Source organism: Cygnus olor, chromosome 9 (genome assembly GCF_009769625.2).
Source record: "Cygnus olor isolate bCygOlo1 chromosome 9, bCygOlo1.pri.v2, whole genome shotgun sequence".
Taxonomy (NCBI): Eukaryota; Metazoa; Chordata; class Aves; order Anseriformes; family Anatidae; genus Cygnus; species Cygnus olor.
In genome coordinates this window covers 13,411,046-13,433,228 of record NC_049177.1, presented here as the reverse complement: position 1 = coordinate 13,433,228, position 22,183 = coordinate 13,411,046, and the positions used below count along the sequence as shown (strand labels likewise).

At 42.6% G+C, this 22,183-nt stretch overlaps 1 protein-coding gene across 2 annotated transcripts; it reads left to right on the top strand.

Annotated features, from left to right (window-relative positions):
- The first annotated feature begins 169 nt into the window (after positions 1–169).
- On the top strand, positions 170–17,479 carry MELTF (melanotransferrin). Of its 2 annotated transcripts, XM_040566736.1 has the most exons (16): positions 170–409; positions 3,220–3,374; positions 5,545–5,644; positions 5,900–6,082; positions 6,404–6,560; positions 7,419–7,486; positions 8,156–8,343; positions 8,759–8,939; positions 9,802–9,953; positions 10,348–10,444; positions 11,253–11,447; positions 12,759–12,915; positions 14,781–14,848; positions 14,948–15,135; positions 15,937–16,135; positions 17,147–17,479. In XM_040566736.1, the coding sequence occupies exons 1-16, from the start codon at positions 364–366 to the stop codon at positions 17,215–17,217; spliced, it is 2,205 nt and encodes a 734-aa protein (XP_040422670.1). In that variant the 5' UTR covers positions 170–363; the 3' UTR covers positions 17,218–17,479. The 2 variants fall into 2 exon arrangements, with proteins under 2 accessions (XP_040422670.1, XP_040422669.1); XM_040566735.1 differs by having other exon boundaries at positions 174–409; positions 15,937–17,479.
- The last annotated feature ends 4,704 nt before the right edge of the window (positions 17,480–22,183 follow it).

Genomic DNA, 22,183 nt, shown 5'->3' with positions numbered 1-22,183 from the left:
CCTTACCTTACACCCCTGAGTCAGCATGCAGCTGTTTATCTAAGTCTATAGGTGGTGCTAAAGCAGTAACAACCTCAGTGGTGCCTTGGATGTTTTGTAATTTCCTAGTCTGACTTGTTTTCAAGTGTAAAGGCAGTGTGAAGAGAGGCGGACTTTTTTCCAGGCCTCCCCCCCCCCCCCCCGTGATCATTATGAAGTGACGTGTGCCAAAGTAAGCAAGATAAGTTGCAGAACAAAGTGCACCTGCAATTGAATGCCGCTGATTTTCACCAAGAAGCAGACCGGGGAGAGCAAACTTGCAGAAGCACTGCTCTTTGGGTGTTCTGAAGGCTGGAAAAAGCACAAATCCCAAGGATTTTTGCAATGAAGAACTCCAGAAATGTCTTCCTTCTTCTCTTTGCTCATGCTAGTAAGTGCCCTCCAAAAACTATGTTGTTGTGTTGTGGTATCTTTGGGGTTGACTAATATGTGATGTGAGAGAGCAAAGGAAAACTAGAGCCATTTCAGAACCAATTTCAGGTGGTCAGGAGAAGGAATAGAAAGAATAGGAGGGGTGAAAAATCAAGGATATATTGAATATCATGTTGATATTCAATATAATATGGATGGTATTGAGTATCATTGACTCATCGGTTGTATTTCCTCAGCACAGAATCTACTTCTTTTGTCTCAGTGATGCGTTTCTCACAGGTACATACAATTCCATGACATTTTTTTGGTTTAAAAAATATTTTTAAATAAATAAATAAATAAAAAGCTTTATTCCATCCAGCATGATCTGTGTGACATGTTGGCTTTCTCCTGTCACTCCCAAGTTCTGGTGGTGAATACTTTTAATTTCTCTAGAGGTGTAGATGCTGTTTCTGAAGGACTCCATAGTTCTTTGAAAAAGAACACTGGTTCTGAAGTGTTCCTAGTTCATTTATTTATTTTTTAGATTTTCTGTTGAAAACCTTTGAGAGTGTATTAGTAGCCTTTTGATAAGATGTTAAACAATGCAATAGTGTTATTTTCAGCAAAGGAGTTTGGGCCAAGTTTGTGAATTAACTTTGGTTTAGAGTCTTGTCTACTGTTTTAACATGTTCTTGACTGGCAATGGAAAGATAGTTTAACTACAGACCTGCTCTGTGCTCAAGCCCACTTCAAATCTATTAATTCTCAAGGAAGGAAACAGAAATTTGTTGTTACAGGAAAGTACCCGGCCAGATGCTGAGTAGTGTCCAGCAGTTCTGAAAGGGACAAACTAAGTACCTCTCTAGATGGGAGAGAAGGGGGGAGCAGGAAGAAACACATTTGCGTGTTTTCACTATCGAGGCTGAAACGTGGAGCCAAATGAGCTTTGCTTCATGTTTCAGGCGTGTGTGGCTAATGGTTTCTTCACACAATTATACAATTTGTGCATTATTCCTGTGTGTTCATGTTTAAAGCCAAAATGTTGACACTGAAGAATGGTACTTAGCCGTGTATACTGAGATGCTGAGAGAGCAATTTCATTTCCAGTTGCTTGTGTTTGGGGAGTGTGGGGGGAAAGCCTTTATCAATGAAAACCTATTTTTTTTCCTCCTGCCCCAGTAAATTAATAGTGAAGATTTCCCTTGGGTGGATGAGGCTAAGTCTCTTGGTTCTCCGAATTCCTACGCCTCCTACAGAGGTGGGAACTTGTTTTTCCCTCTACTACACATGCTACTGTGAAAACTTCTTGTAAGCTTTCCAAGTGTGACTCTGAATTGGAGCAAGCCAAGCCCTCTCTTTCCGTACCTGTTGGAAAACAGTTTATGGCATCAACAATCTTGTTTAGTCTGCAGCTGTGGAGTCAGAAAAAGTACGTAGCTACTGTTGAGTGCTAGTGGAATCATATAAAATTAGAAAATTAGATGTTGTGTCTCAACTTCATGACAGTGATGAGGAAGCAGAGGGCCAGTTAGAGCTAGTAAAAAACTATGTTACAAATAACTTCAGGCATGCTCCAACTTAAAAGTCAAAATTGAAGAAAAAGCAATGGAATTTGGTGCCAACTGCTTACAAAAATGACCTGTAGCCATTTTTCAGTGTAAAGCATACTCACATTTTACATACAGCTGCACGACTTGCACATGGTAATATATTCCTACAAAGTGTTTGTAGCTTTGGTATGTACGAGACAGCCACTGGAGCCTCCTGAAAGACACCTTTCTTTCTTCACTGACTAGTGGAATCTCCACTACTTAACACAAGTCTTTTCATTCATGGAACTGCCCACCCCTTTTCATGACTGTGGTAACAGCCTCTTATGAAAGAGTGTTTTGAAGAGACAAGCTTACTTTTCTACTTTTCATAATAAGTCTAGTGGCAAGGTTCTTCAGCACCTATGATTATTTTTTTTTTATTATTCAGACCAAGGAAAGGGGCACGGCTCCAGGTTGTAACTTGCGGTTTTTGAGACATAGTTGTCCCTGGGCAGTCTCTTTGGCTTTGTTACATGTCATTTTAAATAATCATTTTAGATGCCTCTGACTAAACAGGAAAGACTGTGTGTGTCCCAGGACGTGTCTCAATCAGACAGACGGAAGCAGTAGTTCTTGTAGTAAATGGTGCTCTCTAAGGATTATTCTGTTGTGGTACATATATTTTAAATGTGTCTCCATCTGTCTGTGCAATACCTCTGACCCTGGAATCTGTTCAGGAGAATTCTTTGCAAATAGAAAGTTTTGGGGAGGAAAAAAAAAAGTCAAGAATTTTTCTTCAATGTTAAGTGACCACATTGTGCAAATGGTGCCATATACATCTCCATGGTGGCTCCAGAACACAAATCTGAGAAGCTTCTTCAAGCCAGAACTAGGCTTTTCTCTGAAAAGAATGATGGCGCAGAAACTCACAAACTTACAGCCCCCAAAAGTTAACACAGACAAAGATGTCCTGTTCTGCAAAGTTTTAATAACAGTCTGGCTGCCCTGACTTGTTCCATGATACTCATATTTCTTGTGTCAGAAATAAATGCCATCAGGTTTTAGTATCTGAGTTGGAGCCTATCCTGTTTTCAGTCCAAATAACTTCAGTATTAAGTGCATGTTAATCTGAATGAAAGCAGGAGAAATGAGAAAAATCACTGTTGAATGAGCCCCATTTTTGGGGAGAGAAACAAAATGAAAGGTTAGCTCTTTGGGAACCTTCAGATGGTAAGCTCTGTTATAAAGGTACCAATTTATTTTATAATATTTTCTTTTGGTGTTGTGTTTGCAGCTCTCAGCCTGGAACGTGTCCGGTGGTGCACTGTCTCCCAGCAAGAACTTTCCAAATGTAATGACATGAGTAAGGCCTTTGCTGGGGCTGGCATTCTTCCCCCTGTAGAATGTACAGAGGGAGGGTCAGCTGCTAACTGTACCCAGATGATCAAGGTGAGTTGTAAGTGATAAGTGTCAGTGATTTAATAACCCTGTATGCCTAATAAATAAACCACATGGTGATGTACAGAGCTCTGTGAGTGTCTGATGATGAGGACAGGTGGCCATATGCTTCCTTGCATTCATGTCTTTGAAAAATCAAAGCATATATATATATTTTTAAAGACATAACGGTATGCATATGGACCTGAATGTCAGAATGGCCCTGTCTCTTCTCTTTGGCTAGTCACATATGGCCAGTCATTAGGAATGCAAGTAAAGGTCTTTAATATTCATTCCTAAATAGTAATCTTTGATTTCAGAATTGTTAGATTTATTTAGTAGATACTTACGAAGGGCTGGAGTGGTACGATGCAGACAGCAGTTAAAGCTGTGCTGCTGAGCCTTTAAGTGGATTGTCTTTTAGTAAACTCTGGATAATACTCCTTTTTCAGGATCTCAGCATGGAAATTTTATATACAAATGAGTATGAAGCCAAATATCCCAATACCAAACAGGGTACAAGAGGGAGACAAAGCAGCAAGTAGGGTGAGCAGAGGACATGCAAACTCAGCTGTATTAATTCAGCTGCCCAGAGCATGCTCAGTTTGGGGAAAAGAGTTCAGCTCTGGGGAAGACTTTAAAGACTGTAAACATGTGGCTTTGCAAAATGGTGTTTGGAAAACAATTCCCCCATTAAGAGGCAGTGAGAGGCAACAAGGGGATATTGGAGGAAATGTGGAGGCAGGTAGTCATGGCTGTCTTCACTGGCAGAGTGTGAGGGAAGGGGAATATGGATGCATACGTTAATAAATTATAGTCTTTGTGCATCTTGTTAGAAAACTTGATTAGATGAACTCAGAACCCTGTAGGTGGAAAACATGAGTAAGTAGTTTTCTGATAAAATGAATCTTCTCTGTAAGGCTTCAGGCAAGACTTTGTCCTTAAGACCTCTTTCTTCTTGTAATAATCTACTAAATGTTTAAACTGGCCTACTCTGTGTAGGGCTGTATGGAACCCCTGAGTCTGCATCTGCACTGAACTCTGCTCTTTGAAGCCAAAAAGGGGATGGGACACAAAGGCTGAAGAGGCAGAGATATGCTGTTTTATAACACTACATAACTTGGACTTAGTTCTGTGAATGTGTTAGCACATGGATAAAGTAAAACACTTATTTTTCATTGAAGATGTTTAAAAATTGAGAAATGACTAAATATTAATCTAGGGACCCTGGCAATATTTAATTTGGTCATACTCTTCAGCAGGTGTTGAAACACTTCTATAGGTAATCCTCAAGGGTTGTGACACAGAAATGGAAGTCCTTCTGAAAATAATTAATTCACATTCCCATTGCATATATATTAATCAGAAATTCTATGTGAATTATCCCGTGCTTTTGTTAGATGCATTGGCAAATCCTTGCTTCAAAAAAAAAATACCCACACTGTTCCTGCTGTGCCACCACAGATGTGATTGTATGCACTTAAAGGAGCTAAGGTCTGTAGGCTGTAAACTACTGAAGGTTAAATACAATAGACATTTTTTCTCTCCCGTGTTGTGTTTTATACGCTGGGGGTTAGTCACAAGCTATTGATAGGGGGCTTTTCATCTAAAGGGAGCTCAAAGGCTCAGCTGCCATCTGCTCCTCTACCCCCTGCAAATGTGTGGTTGTTTGTCTGTTGAGGTACAAACCAACAGGTTTCACAGCTATTTTTGAGCGCACACTTTGGCATTCAAATTTTGTGTCCCCAGAACACATCACTTCAAACAATCTGTGTGTAAACTCAAAAGTATATTTACTTTATTTAAATCTTCAGGCTTTGGGGCACTAGCTAGTGATAAATGAAACTCCTAATTGATTGGCCTTAAGATCTGTCACAGAGCTGCAGGAAGAAAACGCAGATCCATTTCTAAGGTTCCTTTGGACTGTGAAGACTAGTGAGGCCATCATGGTCCAGGGCTGGCTTCTGCACTATTTCTGAAGGAAGGCAGTTTTGAAGTTGTAAAATCCCTCTCAGTAATTGTTCTTCAGTAATTTCTGAGTGTACTTAAAAGAACTTTGTGGAGGAAAGAGCTCCCATAGATGTTGAACTCTTCTCTTAAATTCATGGATACTCTGTCTCTGACTGTTAATAAATATTAATAACTAAGCTTCAGTATGCATTCTGACTTTGTGTCCGCACAGGATTATTTGGCAGATGCAGTGACGCTGAATGGTCGTTTGATTTACCAGGCTGGGAAGGAGCATGGTCTGAAACCTGTGGTTGGGGAAGTATACGATCAAGGTATAATCATACAAAATAACTGTTGGTTTACTTAATACCACATTTTTCTTATGCAGGGTGACTTTCAAAGTTAGAGTAGGTTGCTTGTGGCCTTTAAGACATTTCACACCACAAAGATAACGGGGAATATGTACCCACAGTCAGCAGGTTCTCAACAGGGGTGCGAAAAACACAAGAGGCCACAAATCAACCTCACAGCAGCATTACAGTGACACATGCCACTTTTATTTGCTCCTTTTTCTTCCTGTGTTGCAGAGATTGGAACTTCATACTATGCTGTGGCTGTAGTAAAGAAGGGCTCCAATATCACCATCAACAGCTTGAAAGGTATCAGTTCGTGTCACACAGGCATCAACAGAACTGCTGGCTGGGATGTGCCAGTGGGTTATCTAGTTGACAGTGGGCACCTCACAGCAATGGGATGTGACCTTCCAAAAGGTAAGAGTTAGAGGGCAAATATCTGTTCTTCAGCAATATCTTTCTGTATGTTCTTGGAACCCCAGCACACGGACAGAAATGTGTGGTTCTATTTGCTGTTTTGTTCCTTGGTGTTTTGGATGCTCCTTTTAAGATGGAGTAGACCTAACATAGGTCTGATGAAAATGACAATTTTTTTTAAACTTGGAAAGGAAACTCTTTTAAGAACAGAATGTATTTCTTTAACCATTTTAAGAGATGTACTGTGTATATGTTTTCGAATGATGTTGTGGGATATTGTTTATTCATTGTAAAAAATGTCTCTTCTAATTTTACTTTTAGCTGTTAGTGACTATTTCAGTGCGAGCTGTGTTCCTGGAGCAAATAGTGTAAATTATCCCAAATCCCTCTGTCAGCTCTGCAAAGGGGATTTGTCTGGGCAGAACAAATGCCAAGGAAATTCACAAGAACAATACTATGACTACAGTGGGGCTTTCAGGTAAAAATCATGGCTCTGTTTCTTTTTATCTCTATCCATAGCCATAGTGTCCAGACCTCACTGTCAGGAAACTGAAGCCAGAGAACTTCCCAGCTGATCCCATTAGAAAATCTTCTCTAGTGTTAGGATGACCACGATTTGAACCTAGAGATTTATTAAAAGTAATTCTAAACCCACTATTTCAGGTGTGAATGTTTAAATTAGATATTTAGCACTTGTACTGGTCAGCGAAATCCCATTGCTGTTTGCTTGGTCCTGTAACTGTTGACAGAAGTCTTGGATGTTTGTTTCAGCAGTTTGTAAAAGTAGTAAAACCTGATGACCCTTAGAATTTGAGAGCTGAACTGCCACCCTACACAGCTATTTCAGAGTTATCTCCCCTCAATTGCACTGAATTCTCATGACAATTCTCTGAATTCTCTGCCCTCCATTTTCGCACACCAGTCTTCGCTCTATTTTCCGTCTTCTTGTCTGCATGCTGCATTGCAGTTCCCAGTCCCTGAGTAATAGCACTGAGTGAGCAGGGATATAGTTTACTCCTGGGAAGCACTTGCTCCCGTCTTTGTAGTTCCCCAAAGGATTCTGTGACTGCATTAGACAGAAAACTCTCCCGCAGTCGTGATATTTGTCCGAGGCAGCACAGAACATGTTGTCCGTGTTCACCAAATGAGAGCAGTAGTTTACTTCATGCTCTGTCAGCCCCTAGTCTCTGCCTTGAGCTAAACTCTCAGCACAAGGAAATAGGTCAGTGTCTGCTGGCTGATGGAACACAGCACACAGTTCTCTGGCTGTCAGTCGGCAGTGCTCAGTGCATGGAAGCTGTGCTTCATCATGCTTATTAATATTTGCATTTATTAGGTGTTTGGCTGAAGATGCTGGAGCAGTTGCTTTCGTGAAGCACAGCACGGTTCCTGAATACACTGATGGTAAGTTTGTTGAGCAGTGGCTGCAAGCTCTGAAATACAGTGCCTGTGATGACAGCATAATGTCAGATGTTTGATTTATTTTGAATCGAGTAATCAAGCAAAATGCTCTAATAGTGAAAGTAGATGTACCCACATATATGTATGCACCAGGAGATAGGTGATTGATTCTTTTTTTTTTTTCTAACACTTGCTAGCTTCAGTAAGGGTGAGAGGTGGAATCCTTAGCTGCTTGTGAAAAGGGAGTGTTGTCTTTGGTTTCCTCTTGAAAATCATGAACAAAAGCAGCACTAAAGTCTTACATTTGTAACAGCCTGGGTATAAAACCAAATGTTGCTTGTGGCTACCCAGTGGTTTCAGCAGGAAGTCAAGAAGTGGAAGGGGAATAAATAAATAAATAAGTCTGTATTCCTAGACTTAGGAATGCTCCGGGTACCATTGCAGGCCACAGTACAGTTCAGTGCAGTCAGACAAGTGTTAGACTGTGTATTGTCTTATTGGAGATACAAGACTAAGGTGCATAGGTTATGTTGTAGTCAGGAATATTTCAAAGATGGTCAGGAGAGCTGTGTTCTGCTCCACATGTGCATGTGATGCTTAGAGCAGACTTGGAGCCAGAGTTATCAGCCCTGCCTGATATCCATTCCATACACATTTTCTGTCTGATTTCAGGAAAAACTCTTTCTTCTTGGGCCCAGAATCTTCGTTCCCAGGACTTCCAGCTTCTGTGCCGCGACGGTAGCACGGCTGATGTGACAGAGTGGAGAACCTGCCACCTGGCCCGAATCCCAGCTCGTGCTGTGGTAGTACGGCCTGACACAGATGGAACAGTTGTCTTCCAGCTCCTGAACCAGGGACAAGTAGGACACCATTTTTCATCAATGCATTGCATTTGAGAAGGTTTCTCCCACCCACCTGGCTGAGTTGAAGACAGGATATCTGGGCACCTTCAGCTCTGTGGGGTTTGAAGGAGTGTGGGAGGCACTCAGCATCAGTAGGTCCCGAAGGGAATTTTGCAGAGTGGGATGTAGGAGGTCATTTTTGCCCTCAAAGACTCAGGGATGTTGAAAATTACTTGAGATCTTTTGTTTTGTTTTGGCTTTTTTTTCCTCCATTCACTAATTCTTAACCTGTGGATTTTCAGTAAAGAAAATCTTAGTTGTTTGTCTGTTCTGTAGGCAACAGATTTTCTCCTGCACATGAACTATGTCATCACAGACGTGATACTAGGCAGAGGAATGTGTGACAGGTATTTTTCTTTCTTTAACATTACAGCAAAGATTCAATGGTGCAGGCACAAAGTTTCAGATGTTTGACTCCACAGCCTATGGTGCCCAGAATCTTATATTCAGAGACTCCACCACAGAGCTCATTGCAATCACATCTCAGAATTACCAAGCATGGTTGGGTGATGAATATCTGCATGTCATGGAAGGCTTGAGCTGTGACCCCAACAGTAAGTTGTCTTTGGTTTGCTCTTGAAAACCATGAACAAAAATAGCTGATAATGGAGACCATCCTTATTCTGCATTGTCTTCATCTGATTCTTGAGGTTTATGGCAAGATGCCAATCTAATCTTCAAGCATGGAGAAAGGACAGATTTTGACCTAGAAACAGTATCACATTGCAGAATGCTTTCCTGGGCAAATAGGCCCATTTTGTGTCACAGGATGTAGACGTTTTCTAGTCTTTTTGTTATACGCGAGACATAAATCTGGTAAACTGTTACTGCTACCTGGTACTCCATTTCTTACCCACGAGAGAGGGGAACCAGTAATGTGTTACTGTAAGTCCTCAGGTTGGTCTGTTGTGGTCTTTTATACTATCAGAAGAACATAGAAATGAATTGATGTGTATTCTGGGATACTCAGAAACACAGGTAAATAATTATGGCCACTGAACCTCCCAGACATGCTCTGTGCTGTGGCAAAGCCCCTGACCTCCAGGACTTGTCTCTTTTGGGGGCTGCTCAGTGACTGTTAGGTATGAGGAAGAACGTGTTCAGTGTGGTTTTTTGCTGCACTCTTAAGAGAGTAGACTGCAAACAATTAACACCTTGTAGCTGTGCTTAGTAATCATCAGTCACAGGAGTTCTTGTTCTTTCATACTGGATAGATTTGTAGTGTGGGCATACCACTAGTCTGGAGACCTCTGAGGTACCTGAAGCAGGTGTAAGTCTAAGCTAGAGGGAGGGGAAACACAGAACTGAACATTTTAAATAACATGTATGACATATGTGACAGTGGAGCAGTATGTATGCCGCCTCCTCTTTTACAAAAGAAGTGAACTGTAGTACTTCCTTTCCAATTTTCTGCAGCATTGCCAGAAAGCCTGAACTGGTGTGTTATTTCAACTGAGGAGATTTGGAAATGTGCTGAAATGGCTACTGCTTTTAGGAAAAAAAATTTGAAACCAGCAATCCAGTGTATTTCAGCCAAGACAAAAGAAGAGTGCATGGAGCTGATCCAGGTAGGCTGCTACGAGCCTTATGCAATAAACCAATTAACACAAGCTGCTCTCTCTAGGTAGGATTTAGAGAGATGTGCTCTTAGATGATGATTAGGCAATGTTGGATTTCAAGGGGGTGATCTGTAACTCGTATGGTATGGATGGGCCTGAACCCTGCTGCTCTTCCAGGGTAACAAAGGTATTGTTGCCCATCTAGCTCTAGCCTTTGTCTGAAAGCTCCTTTCATGGATGCTTTACTCATGTTTGGGGGGGTTTAGTTAGCAGCAGATTGCTTGTTTGCTACCAGACTTATCTGTTGAGATGCAACGGGTATGATGCTGGAGTTCTTTGTCATCATTGTAGCAGGGAAGGTGTCTGCTGTTTTTTCACAGAAATCGTATATTTTATTTTTCAGAAAAAGGAAAGTGATGCTGTAGCTCTGGGTGGAGCTGATATTTACACAGCTGGGAAGACATATGGCCTTGTACCAGCTGCCGGAGAAAGTTACTCTGGTAAGAAGGTCAGGAAATATAAATATAGGCCTTATTTTCCCAGTTTGAAAACAGCTCTGAGAGCACAGCCTCTGTTCCCAGGCCTTGCTAGAAAAGCTATTTGCAGAGGAAGTAAATATTATGGTCATCACATCATGGACAGAGGAGGAAATAAGTATGGGTTGGGTTCCTACAATGAGTTTGTGGCAACTTTTTTGTGTCCTGCTGGTGGACCAGGATGAGTCTTCTGCAGTTTCAAGTCTTACACATATCTATTTGTCTTTTCAATTCTGCATTGGAAAAATGAGTATTCACAAAATCAAAGTAACTTTAATAAGAACAATACAGAAATTACACAATAGATTCCAGTTAAAAACAAATTACTCCTCATCAACACGGCTACTTCATAGTCATTGATGAAAAGAGAGCTTATGGGTGTTATGTCAATAAGGCAGAATTTCAATGTGCTGCAAAACTCATGGAAATTGTAACACAGGTTTGATTTGTCACATTAAAAACAACTTCTTAGAGCAGTTTTGTTAAGTCACTAATGACTCAAATGCCATTTTTGAAGGTTATGTACATAACTAGCATTAACAAAATGCTTGTATTCCTCTGTAGTTTACTCAGTTCAAGCATATAGGCCATGAATGAATGCAACATTGTGGAGTAGACAGATGAAGATAATTGTGTGTGTTCATAGTTCCTGACTGGCTGATTGTCAGTGCAATTGAAGTTGGCACCAGATAAGTGTAATGGTTATGTACACTGTCATTAAACAGTGGGAATGATTAAGGAAAGCAATAATACATTTTTTTTTTTCTGCAAGCTGATGACAACAGCAATGCATACTATGCTGTGGCACTAGTGAAACGGAATCCATCCAATGCATTCACCATCAGTGACCTGAAAGGGAAGAAGTCCTGCCACACAGGACTGGGGAGAACAGCTGGATGGAATATCCCCATTGGTATGCTAATTAAGAAGGGCATTATTAAGCCCAGAGACTGCAATATTCCTCAAGGTAAGATGATGGTACCATATATCAAAAATACAGTAATAATCCAATTACAAACTTCCACTAGGAAAGTACAGTTTCGATATTGCACAGCTCTATATTAAGCTAATTTGTTTGCGAAGGGGTGCTGCATTTTTAATGTAACAATTTGGCAAATTTTAAGTTTGCCACATGATTAGACTAATGGAGGGGTCATATTGAGAACGTTAAATTTAACAGATGTAAGAGGAAAGGATTCCTTTCTCTCTTTCCTTTGTCAAAAAAATTGTTGGCTAATTCAGGTTGGAAGGGTCATGTAGTCCAGTCCACTGCTCAAAGCATGTCCACTTAGATCAGATTGCCTAGGGTCATGTCCAGGCAAGTTTTGAGCAACTCTGAAGATGAAGATTCTACAGTCTGTCTGGGCCCTTGTCCCAGTTTTGGATGATCCTTGGTGTAAAGAATTTTTCCTTATACCTAATCAAAATTTTCCTTGCTGTCATTTCTGTCTGTTAGCCTTCATTGACAAAAAAGCAGAATCCTAACTCTTGGTCAACTTGTTTTCTACTTGGACCCTCCGGTCCTTTTTTTTCTGAGCTGCTTTTCAGCCTCTCATGGGGTTATTCCAACCTAAAAGCAGGATTCTGCGTTCACCTTTCAAGGTTCCTGTCAGTGTGTTTTTCCAGTTTGTCCAGATCCATCTCAATGGTAGTCCTGGCCTCCAGTGTATCAAACTACAAAGGTTTATTCCGATCTTCAGAAATGTAATTGAAGTGTCTCTCTCTTCTTTTTTTTTTTTTTAATTTAATCAACTTTATCATATAGTGTTGAAAACCCTGCTTTTGCACGTGTCCATCTCAGCTCTTGCTTGAGGATATGGACGCAAGTCAGATGTCAATAACAGGATACAGATGTATCCCCTCTAGGTAATACTTCTGGCTCTGGGATGTCATTGCATTAAACAATGTATTCTTGTCCTGAATTTTATTGCATTTATCTTCAACCTTTTTGTAGTAGTGGAGTAATGTAGCAGAACTAGCAAAGGTTCTATAAGTGTAGGTCTCTGGGTTCTAAATTTGCTTGTACATTTCCTGTCTTCCAGGGAGCTATTTACTTTCATTACATAATCAGTTAGATGATACTTTGAAAATATTTTAAAGTTTTAATTTATGAATTCCAGTAAAATAGCTATAACTCATGTTTCTAGTGTTCTGCTAAAACCAGTGTTGGTTATAACTTCATGACAGTGTAACTACCCTTTGTTGTGAAGAGCTGGGCCTTCAACTTATATTGATTTTTTTATTCAACTATATTGTTTTTTGTATTTATTTTTTTAAGCTGTGAGTGAGTTTTTCTCTGCAAGCTGTGTGCCTTCAGCTAATCAGGATAATTACCCATCAAAACTCTGTCAACTGTGCATCGGAGATGATAGTGGAAACAATAAATGCAGTGCAAGTAGCCAAGAACGTTATTACAGCTACAGTGGAGCCTTCAGGTAATTAATACATATGGTGGTTATTTACTCCGTCAGTTTGTCAGAACACAATGAGGAACTGTTCTGCATCCCAGTCAGCAAAAAGGATAATTCTTTTTAAAAACAGCCTATTGGAAACAGCAGCAGCCTTCCCCTTTGTAAGATGCTGTGCTGGTCATAGCAATGCGGAGATGTGTGTGTGTACGTGTATATCAGAGCTATTATTTATGTATATATGTATATTTTCTAGCTTCCTGGCCCACAGCCAAACAGACGACCAACAGCCAAATCCATGTTTCTCTTTCCAGAGCAAAAGACACCCACCTAGTGAGGAGCATGTGCATTGTCATCAGTCTCCAGTCTTGCTTTATAGCTAGAAACAGGGAGTTCTGTGTGTGTCTCTTCACTTACCCATTTGTAGCTGTATGCAAAAATAGGTTTCTGAACGGTGTGAGCAGCTATGTTCAAATATCAAATCCTCTTCAGAACAAGGTGTGGGGTTGGAAATAGTGTGAAATGGAATAAATACTTAATAACAAATAAAATAAATACTTACTGTGTAACAGTGGACATCTACATATGAGGTCATTAACAGTTTCAAAGCCCTGAGTCTTTGGGTAGATAGGGAAGTAACAATTCTTTTTCCTGACCTTCACCTCTGACGGTAATGGTGCATGTAACAGAGCTGGCAGTGAGTGGTTGTCTTCCTTCAGGGGAGGAGACTTGAACAGCAGCTGCCGTTTAAATATTCAAGTGCTGGACTTAGCTTTTTTTCACAAATCTATTTAGCTATGTCCAGTTGCTTTGCTGTGGTACATGCCTTACAGGCAAACTGTATCCTCTGCTATACTTCACAGATTAACAGAGCTAGCTACCAGTCACCAAATGAATAAGCCATACCCAAAGACTTGGAGCCTTCAAAGATTAATTTAAAAGATTTAAAGATTAGTTAGGATGTGAGGCAAAAATGGAGGGCAGCAATCTGCTACGAGGAATGGATGGGTCTAGCTGTAACGCTTTAAGTGATCTCTGAAATAAGAATGAGTTATGTATGGAAGGTGACTGACGTGAAGTTAAAATTCAGCCTCAGGTTTCCAGATTCCTTCAACTCTGGATATTTTCAGACTAACCTGATGGGGTGTGAGAGGTCTTTCAGTTTGTGTATATCCCACTGCTTGAAGCAAGTTAAACTCCACAGCTGACTAAAAAGTCTGTTGGAAACAATCTCTTCTGATGGGGAATGCACTGAACAGCACATACCAGGTTCTCTGCATGACAGTGTCAGCTCTGTGGTAATAATATCCTTGATTATAACTGTTCATGTTTAACCAGGTACACGCAGAATTTATTTTCGGTAATTGTTAACATGAAAAATTTTTCTTCATGTTTGGTACTATGTAATCCTTGCTCAGTTACAGCTTCACGTCTTCCTCATTGGTGGGCTTAATGATCCTGTTTTAGGCAATGCTTCCTGAAAACATAAGTCTCAATGACATATACTTTGTATATGTTTTAAAAGGAAGGTGTGAAAGCTGTTGTTACCAATTGGGGAATACAGCGCTGAGTATCACACATCTTCTGTTCCTTCGCTTATCTAATGTTGGCCCTTTTTATTGTCCTTTCTCACACCATTATGAATCACTATTTCCTGCTGTATTACTCTCTTGAAATTCTTTATTTATTTTTTAAACCTTGCAAAGATGTTAGTTTTCTCTCATTTCAAGATGTTTCACTTCATGTTATGTTTTTCCTCATTACTTTAGGGTCCAGTGGATTTATTTGCAGGAACTTATGCAAAACTGATTCCTAAATCTGTTGGTTATTAGAAATTATGTGGTCCCAATAAAGATGCTTTGAACTGAACTTCTATTTCACGTTTCCTAAAGGTGCCTGGCACAGGACTCTGGGGATGTGGCCTTTGTGAAGCACTCGACCGTGTTTGAGAACACAGATGGTATTTAGTTTTACATGTCTCTTTATTCAGTTATTTTTCTTGAGCATTATTGCTCTAAAGCATTCAATGAGTGTGACAGTGACTAGTTTCTTCTTTCAGGTAAGAACACTGAAAGTTGGGCCAGGAACTTGAAGTCCAGTGATTTCCAGTTACTGTGTCGAAATGGTGCCCGTGCTGAAGTCACCCAGTTTGCTCAGTGTCACCTGGCTCGGGTGCCAGCTCAGGCCATTGTGGTTCACCCAGATACCAACATTTTTGCTGTATATGGACTACTGGACAAGGCCCAGGTATTAATTACACATTTACTCTATGGGGGAGTTTGATATGGTCTAACACAGACCAAGGATAAAGACAGTAAGGCTGTACTGCTGTATTATGTCCCCTATGTCATGGGACTGGTAACATGTGCACCGCGCAGAGTCCTTTTGGAGTGGGAGGGAGAAGGTAAAATGCATCCCTTGTAGTTCTCCTGGTAAAACCACTCTGGTGCACAAGAGATTTCAACTTTTCACTCAGCCGATGGTTTCAGTAGTAACTTTCCTGGAACTTAAGGTATTTTCCCAAACTGAATGACTTTTAAGTCTAACAGTACACACCAAAACTTTTCCATATTGGAATTTTCCTAGCAATGCAACAGCGTATAGTAACAGAATGTTGCTGAGCATATTTACACTGCAGTCATGTATATGTAAACCAACTAGGCAGACCATACCTGGCTGCCGCAGCTAGATTCCTGTCAATACTGCAGTTGACTAGTTTAAAAGCAATACTGGGTATCTCCGTGCTGGGTTTTTGGTCACTCCCAGGCAATCAAACCCTGTGTTACTCAATAATATTTGCACAGAAGAATGTTTTAAAAGTACAGCTCTTTCTAGATAGTAACAAGAACCAAAATTCTTGTAATTGCCAATGACAGGATTCTGTATATAATCTACTGGAGTAGATTATATAGTAGACACTAAAAGCAAACACAGATTCTGCAGTTGTGTGTTAGTATCTGCTAAATAGTTCCTATCACCTTTCATGTTGTACTAGAGAAATGTAGCACTTAATCTTGCAAAATACTGAAAATTTTGCATTCTTGTTAGGACTATTTTGGAAATGACAGCAATGGAAATGGATTCAAAATGTTTGATTCTTCAACTTTCCAAGGAAAAAACTTGATCTTTAAGGATTCTGCTGTTCAGATCGTGCCTGTAAAAGAGAGGAGGACATACAAAGAGTGGCTGGGGAGTGAATATATTGAGTCCCTTGAAGGGATGCAAACACCACAGTGCTCTGGGTCAGGTAATAAGTTAATACAACAGCACCTACTAGTGACTACTGTTGTTTCCTTCCTTATTTTATATCAGTTACAAGACTTGGACTAACATGGTGTAAATGGCAACTTCCAGGCCACCCCTGCCTACCACTTTCAGATGAGCTGCTATTTGGATAACATGTTGGGCTAACATTTTAATGCCTCTTCCTGCCTCTTTGCCGGCAAGGTGCTAACAGCATCTGCTTATCAGGGGAGTGGGGTGGGGTTGGAAGCTGATCCTGTTCATGTGAATGGGGTAGAATTTGGGACAGAAGCCATCAATACTGTGCCTGCATGGCTTACAAGATCAATCCAAAACTGGAGCATCTCTGCAATTGTTGCTGATGTGGAATTATGCTGGGCTGAAGGATTCTCAGATGCTGTTAGGTGGATACTGGGTTTCTGATCTGTAGAAGAATTTCTGCATCTTGGAAGGCAGTATCAAAAATCTTGTCTAGTGAATCCACTCTGGCCTCCATGCTGGTAACGTTCCAACTCCTTCATCCCTGCTTATCCTATCCTCACCTTGTTGGGGGCAACAGTTTCTCCTGAGCTCTGCTGACAGAAGAGGTAAGTGCACAAAGGATGGACAGGCTGTGGACAGAGAGAGTATGTGCCGTCCAAAATACTGCTTCTGCCATGTACAAGGTCCTCCAGCTTCCAGTAGAAGAAAGTAGGGGGAATCGCCAAAGTCGCTGGAGGAAAAGGAAGGCCAGAGAGACTTGGAGGGACTACCTGCTGGCACAGGAAAGAACAAAGCCAAATGTGTTCATCCACTGAGCTTGTTGACTTTCCACAACCAGTACTCTCGCTGGCTTTGGAGAGAAGTCATTTTCCCTTGTCATCAGGAAACTTGTGGCTGCCCTCCTGCATGGGGTTATCTGAGTGCCTGTGAATGAAACTTGTATTTTCTGTTAGAGAAACAAAGTAGCTCACTACTGATTATGTGTTTCTGTATCAATTGGTTTGTGGTATTCAGTTCTTATTTTTATCCATAGCTGCAGTAACAACAAATGTTGCTGTGCTGCTGGCAGGCAGCCTCCTCCTGACTACAGCTACCACCTCATGATCCTGGGATGAAAAGACATTCAACATAATTAAACAAAAACAAAACAAACTGGTAAAAACAGACATAAATAATGTAAATAAATGGAACCTAAGAAATAAACAAGAGAAGTAATTATAATTTATCCAGACTTTGGCCTGATCATTAAACTACATGGTTTCTTACTTTTCCTGGAAAATAGTACTCTCTCCCCTTGCTTCTTTGCACACAATTCCCAGCTTTTCCTTATGTTTCATTTGCTCCAAGGTTATCTGGGTTTAAGAGAGAGAGAGTCAAAATATGGCCTCCCACTATTTTGATTTTAGATTTTAAAGCTGTGGCAGCAGTAGCAAACAGGGGCACGATATAACAGCTACAATTGTGGGCTTCAATCTGAGGTCTGCCTCTTCTGTGGGCCAGGACTCTGTGACATTTATGGCCTTTCACTTGAAGCTCCTTGGCCATGGCTTTCTGGGATAAATTTTAGTGATCAGGTGCATAGTTCATATATTAAATACATAAATTAGCATGTGCATTTCTGCCTGAAAGGTGTGAGGTACGTTTTATCTTCCTTGTTTTATTGCTTCACTTTTACGGATGGTTGGATTCATCACCTGTGTTTTTCCAAGGAATTCAGCTGTAGGAAGGAATTATGATAATTTCACATCTGTATTTTCCTCCTACACTGAATTATAATTATCTCCCTGAACACAACTCTCCACAAGAGCTGTTAAAAAAAAAAAAAAAGGAGTTATGCTCATATTTGCTCAGTATAATAAAGAAGGGGCAGCAGTTCGCCTTTCCCTGTGTGTGTGCCTGGTGCCGAACTACTTTCCGGCCCCCCGTGCTGTTAGAAGTGTGGGAATAAAAATGTTTTTGCATAGAGTTACATTGTTTAAAGGTAAGGAATGTGGTATTGAAATATGCTTGCAGTGATAAGAAAGCTTAGCAGACGACCTTGTAAAATGCAAACAACCAGACTCCTTAGAGCAATTGGTGTCAAGTCAGATAAGTAAAGAAACATTACCACTTCAAACATTAAAAAAGTCGAAAGAAATTTGAAATTTAACAGGCCGGCAACTGAAGGCCATGCATGTATTGTCTGTGAAGCATTGGATAGATTGTGAACCTGGATTGCCCACTCAGTGGGGAAACAGGGGAGGGTCCTGGTTGTCGAAAAAGTATATAAACTGTGTTATGGAACTAGTAGGTGTGCTCCTGCTTGTGGGACGCCCGCCATTGCAATCGCGAATAAAATAGCTGCTTCACTGAGATCCTCGCCTGAGCCTACGTTATTGGCTACAGAGTGTTTCTCACAATTTAGGGGCTCGTCCAGGATCCAGTCACCTACCGGGGAGCCCCACTGCCGCAGCAGCAGGAAGGCATGCCCCGCTGATTTCAGCGGTCCTGTGCATCGAGGGTGGCGGTTCTGCGGAGAGCTGACAGAGGGCCCGAGAATGATTAAAGAGGCAGGATCGGTGAAGTACTGGGGAAGGGAAGAAGGTAGGCACTCCGGGTTTAAGAATTGATCCGGTAACTCCGTGCACAGACCAAGCTAAGAAATATTAAGTATTGCTTTGGGGGTCGGGTGAGACTCTGTGTGATGTGTGATTGAGGCGAACTTTTGTACGAAGCGAGTGTGGAGTCCTGATCCGCGGTTCCATAGCTCCACGAGGGGCATGGCCGGAGATGGACGAAGCGTGAGATAAGAGACAGAAAGGAAGAGTCTTGGGAAATTCGGTGTACGGTAGCCCTTGCATGGTGAAGTGCTTGGCAGTACACCCCCATTTTCCAGAATCGGAACGTTAGTGTGTGGTACCTTGCAGGAGGTAAATTTCTGTAGCAGCACACTGACAAGGGCTAGGAGAAATGGGAAAATATGGGTTCCAGGGGACAGGGAGATATCCCTGGGGGAGTGCCTACCAACAGTTCTTCCTGAAGAATGATAAGAAATTGGAAAAATAATCCCAAAATTGGAGGAAGTGATAAAAGAAGAAAACGGTTAAATATTGTGTATCAGTCTGGACAAAAGAACCAATCAAGGAAACAGCAGTATTTTGGCCAAAATACGAGTCTGATGAAAATTCAGGCTTTAAATTTATATGTAAACCAGAAGATTCCTTTTTCAGAGAAGGAGCCAAGTTATGCTCCCTATAATTCTGATATTGCACTGGTGGCAGCAGCAGTCGCTCCAGGAAGGGAGACAGGGATTGTAATTAACACTGTCCCTAGAGAAGAGCGTACTCTAGACTCTGGTAAGAATTAGAACAAGGTAGAAGAGATACTGAGAATTTTGCCTTCCCTGATACTAACAGTACTAGCACTAACTGTGTATCCTCTTAGGTGAACTCCCCCCACCCCTTACCGGCAGAGAGGTATTAGGGGTTTTAAGAAGGAGATGAAGTCTTTAATTGAGGACCCCATCAGGTTAGCTGAACAATTAGACCAGTTCCTAGGACCTAACGTATACTCCTGGGGGGAAATGATGTCTATACTGAATATGTTGTTTACAGGGGAAGAAATGGGAATGATCTGGAGGAGATCTGCTATACAAGAATGGGAAAGAGCTCATCCTCCAGGACCAGGGGTAATACCGGCAGGGTAGAAATACCCACTTGCCGATCCTGGCTGGAATAATAATAAAGCGCAACACAGAAATCATATGAGAGACTTGGGGTCAGAATGAGAAAGTACTCGTGGATGAATCCCAAGGACCCGGTATCCCAAGGGCTCTTGAAAGTTTATTTTGTGATTAAAGCCTGGCAAGATACACAGAAAAAGCTCCAGAAGATGGGGGGATGTGGTGAACAGTCACTGGGGGGGCCCTCCTGCGAGAGGCCCTGAAGGTGTGTGTCAGGAGGCGAGATGAGAAGGAAAAGCAGGGAGCGAAACTAACGGTATTCACAGTGTAGCAGGTAGTGAGGCAAAGGGTTGGAGAAAGAGGAGGAAAATCTTCAGGGGGAGTCGGGGCCAGGATGGAAAGGAGAGGAAGAGAGATGAAGGAATGGCAGGCAAGGAAGGCTGCCTGTGTTGCAGCCTGAATCCTAGCAGGGACAGGCTTTGATGTTTTAAGTGTGACCAGGCTGGCCACTTCAGGTAGGAATATCCGGAGTGGAAGAAGGAGAGAAGGAAAATTGGATTAAATATGGTATACTGATATGTTGTTTCAGCATCCTGGAGGGAAAAAAAGTATGGAATTAAGTTGGCCCCTGACAGAACCTTTGGTGAAAGTACAGGCTGGAGAAGGATAGAAAGAAGTGTTAAAAGAGTTATTGAAGGTGTTAAAGGTGTGGTATGTAGTGTTTGACAGAGCTGTTTGAAGTTGAATGAGCAGGGAAAGAGGATGTAGGCATTATCTAAGTAACAGTCTAGAAGTTTCGGTATATTTGCTTGATGTTTGGTCAGTTTCCCAAGTATTGGGGAGGGACGGGGGACAGCCGGCTGCACCAGGGGCCTCTCTACAGGCCACAGGGGGCTTCGGCTCCGGCACCTGGAGTGCCTCCTCCCCCTCCTTCTGCGCTGACTTTGGTGTCTGCAGGGAGGTTTCTTGCTCCTCGCTCGCCCAGCTGCTGTTGAGCAGCCCGTTTTTGTCATTTGTTTGTTTTCGTTTTCTTGGATGTGCTCTCACAGAGGCATGGACTGTGCTGCTCATGGCTTGGCTCTGGGCAGTGGTGGGCTCCCTTTGGGGCCGGCTGAAATTGTCCCTTATCTGGCACAGGGTGGCTGCTGGATTCTTCTTGTGGGGGCTGCCCCTGCAGCCCCCCCCAGAACCTTGCCATGTGAACCCAATACACTGGGGCAGCTAGGTCATTACTGGCCTGTAAAGTATCAGTGATTAAATTAACTAATGAAACCCGAGGCCACACCTCGAGTGCTGTGTTCAGTTTTGGGCCCCTCGCTACAAGAAGGACATGGAGGTGCTCGAGAGAGTCCGGAGAAGGGCAACGAAGCTGGTGAGGGGTCTGGAGAACAAGTCTTACGAGGAGCGGCTGAGGGAGCTGGGATTGTTCAGCCTGGAGAAGAAGAGGCTCAGGGGTGACCTTATCGCTCTCTGTAGGTACCTTAAAGGAGGCTGTGACAAGGTGGGGGTCGGTCTATTCTCCCACGTGCCTGGTGACAGGACGAGGGGGAATGGGCTCAAGTTGCACCAGGGGAGGTTTAGGGTGGATATTAGGAAGAACTTTACCGAAAGGGTTGTTAGGCATTGGAATAGGCTGCCCAGGGAAGTGGTTGAGTCACCAACCCTGGAGGTCTTTACAAGACGTTTAGATGTAGAGCTTAGTGATATGGTCTAGTGGAGGGCTTGTTAGTGTTAGGTCAGAGGTTGGACTCGGTGATCTTGGAGGTCTCTTCCAACCTGGATGATTCTGTGATTCTGTGAAGCCCTGCACGGCTCCGCCTGCGTTGCTGATGTTTTTCGCCAGCGGGTGGTGGCACAGGGCGCTACCGCCCCCATCCTGAGAGCGGCAGGCACGGCTTCCCAAACCGTTTTCTCAGTAACGGAAGAGGTGCGAACCGCGTGGAAAACCACAGATGAAAACGGCAGAAAAACGCACCCCGCGCCGTCTCGGGGAGGAAATAACGCCCTGAGCGGCGTGCCCTGCCCAGCCGGGAAGCCGAGCGGCAACGTGAAAAACTACATTTCCCGGCATGCCACTGAAACCGACACGGCCCACAGGAAGCTCAAAACCCAAAGACCACAACTCCCGGCATGCTGCGGGGCACGAAGCCTGGCAACGGCTAGAGCGCATGCGCATCTCCTCCGCCTGCGGTACCCCCTGCGGCCAGCAGGCGGGAGCAGAGAGCCACGCGTCCCCGCAGCGCCTCTCGCCCCCGGCACTGCTCGCGGCTCGGCCGCCGGGCACCGGGCGCCGCCGCGTGCCTGCTCCGTGCGTGGGCGGCAGCGGAACGGCCGGGACGGCTCCAGGGGCCGGCTGCGCGTTAAGGGGAGCGGCGGGAGCCGCGAGGAACACCACACGGAAACGGCAAG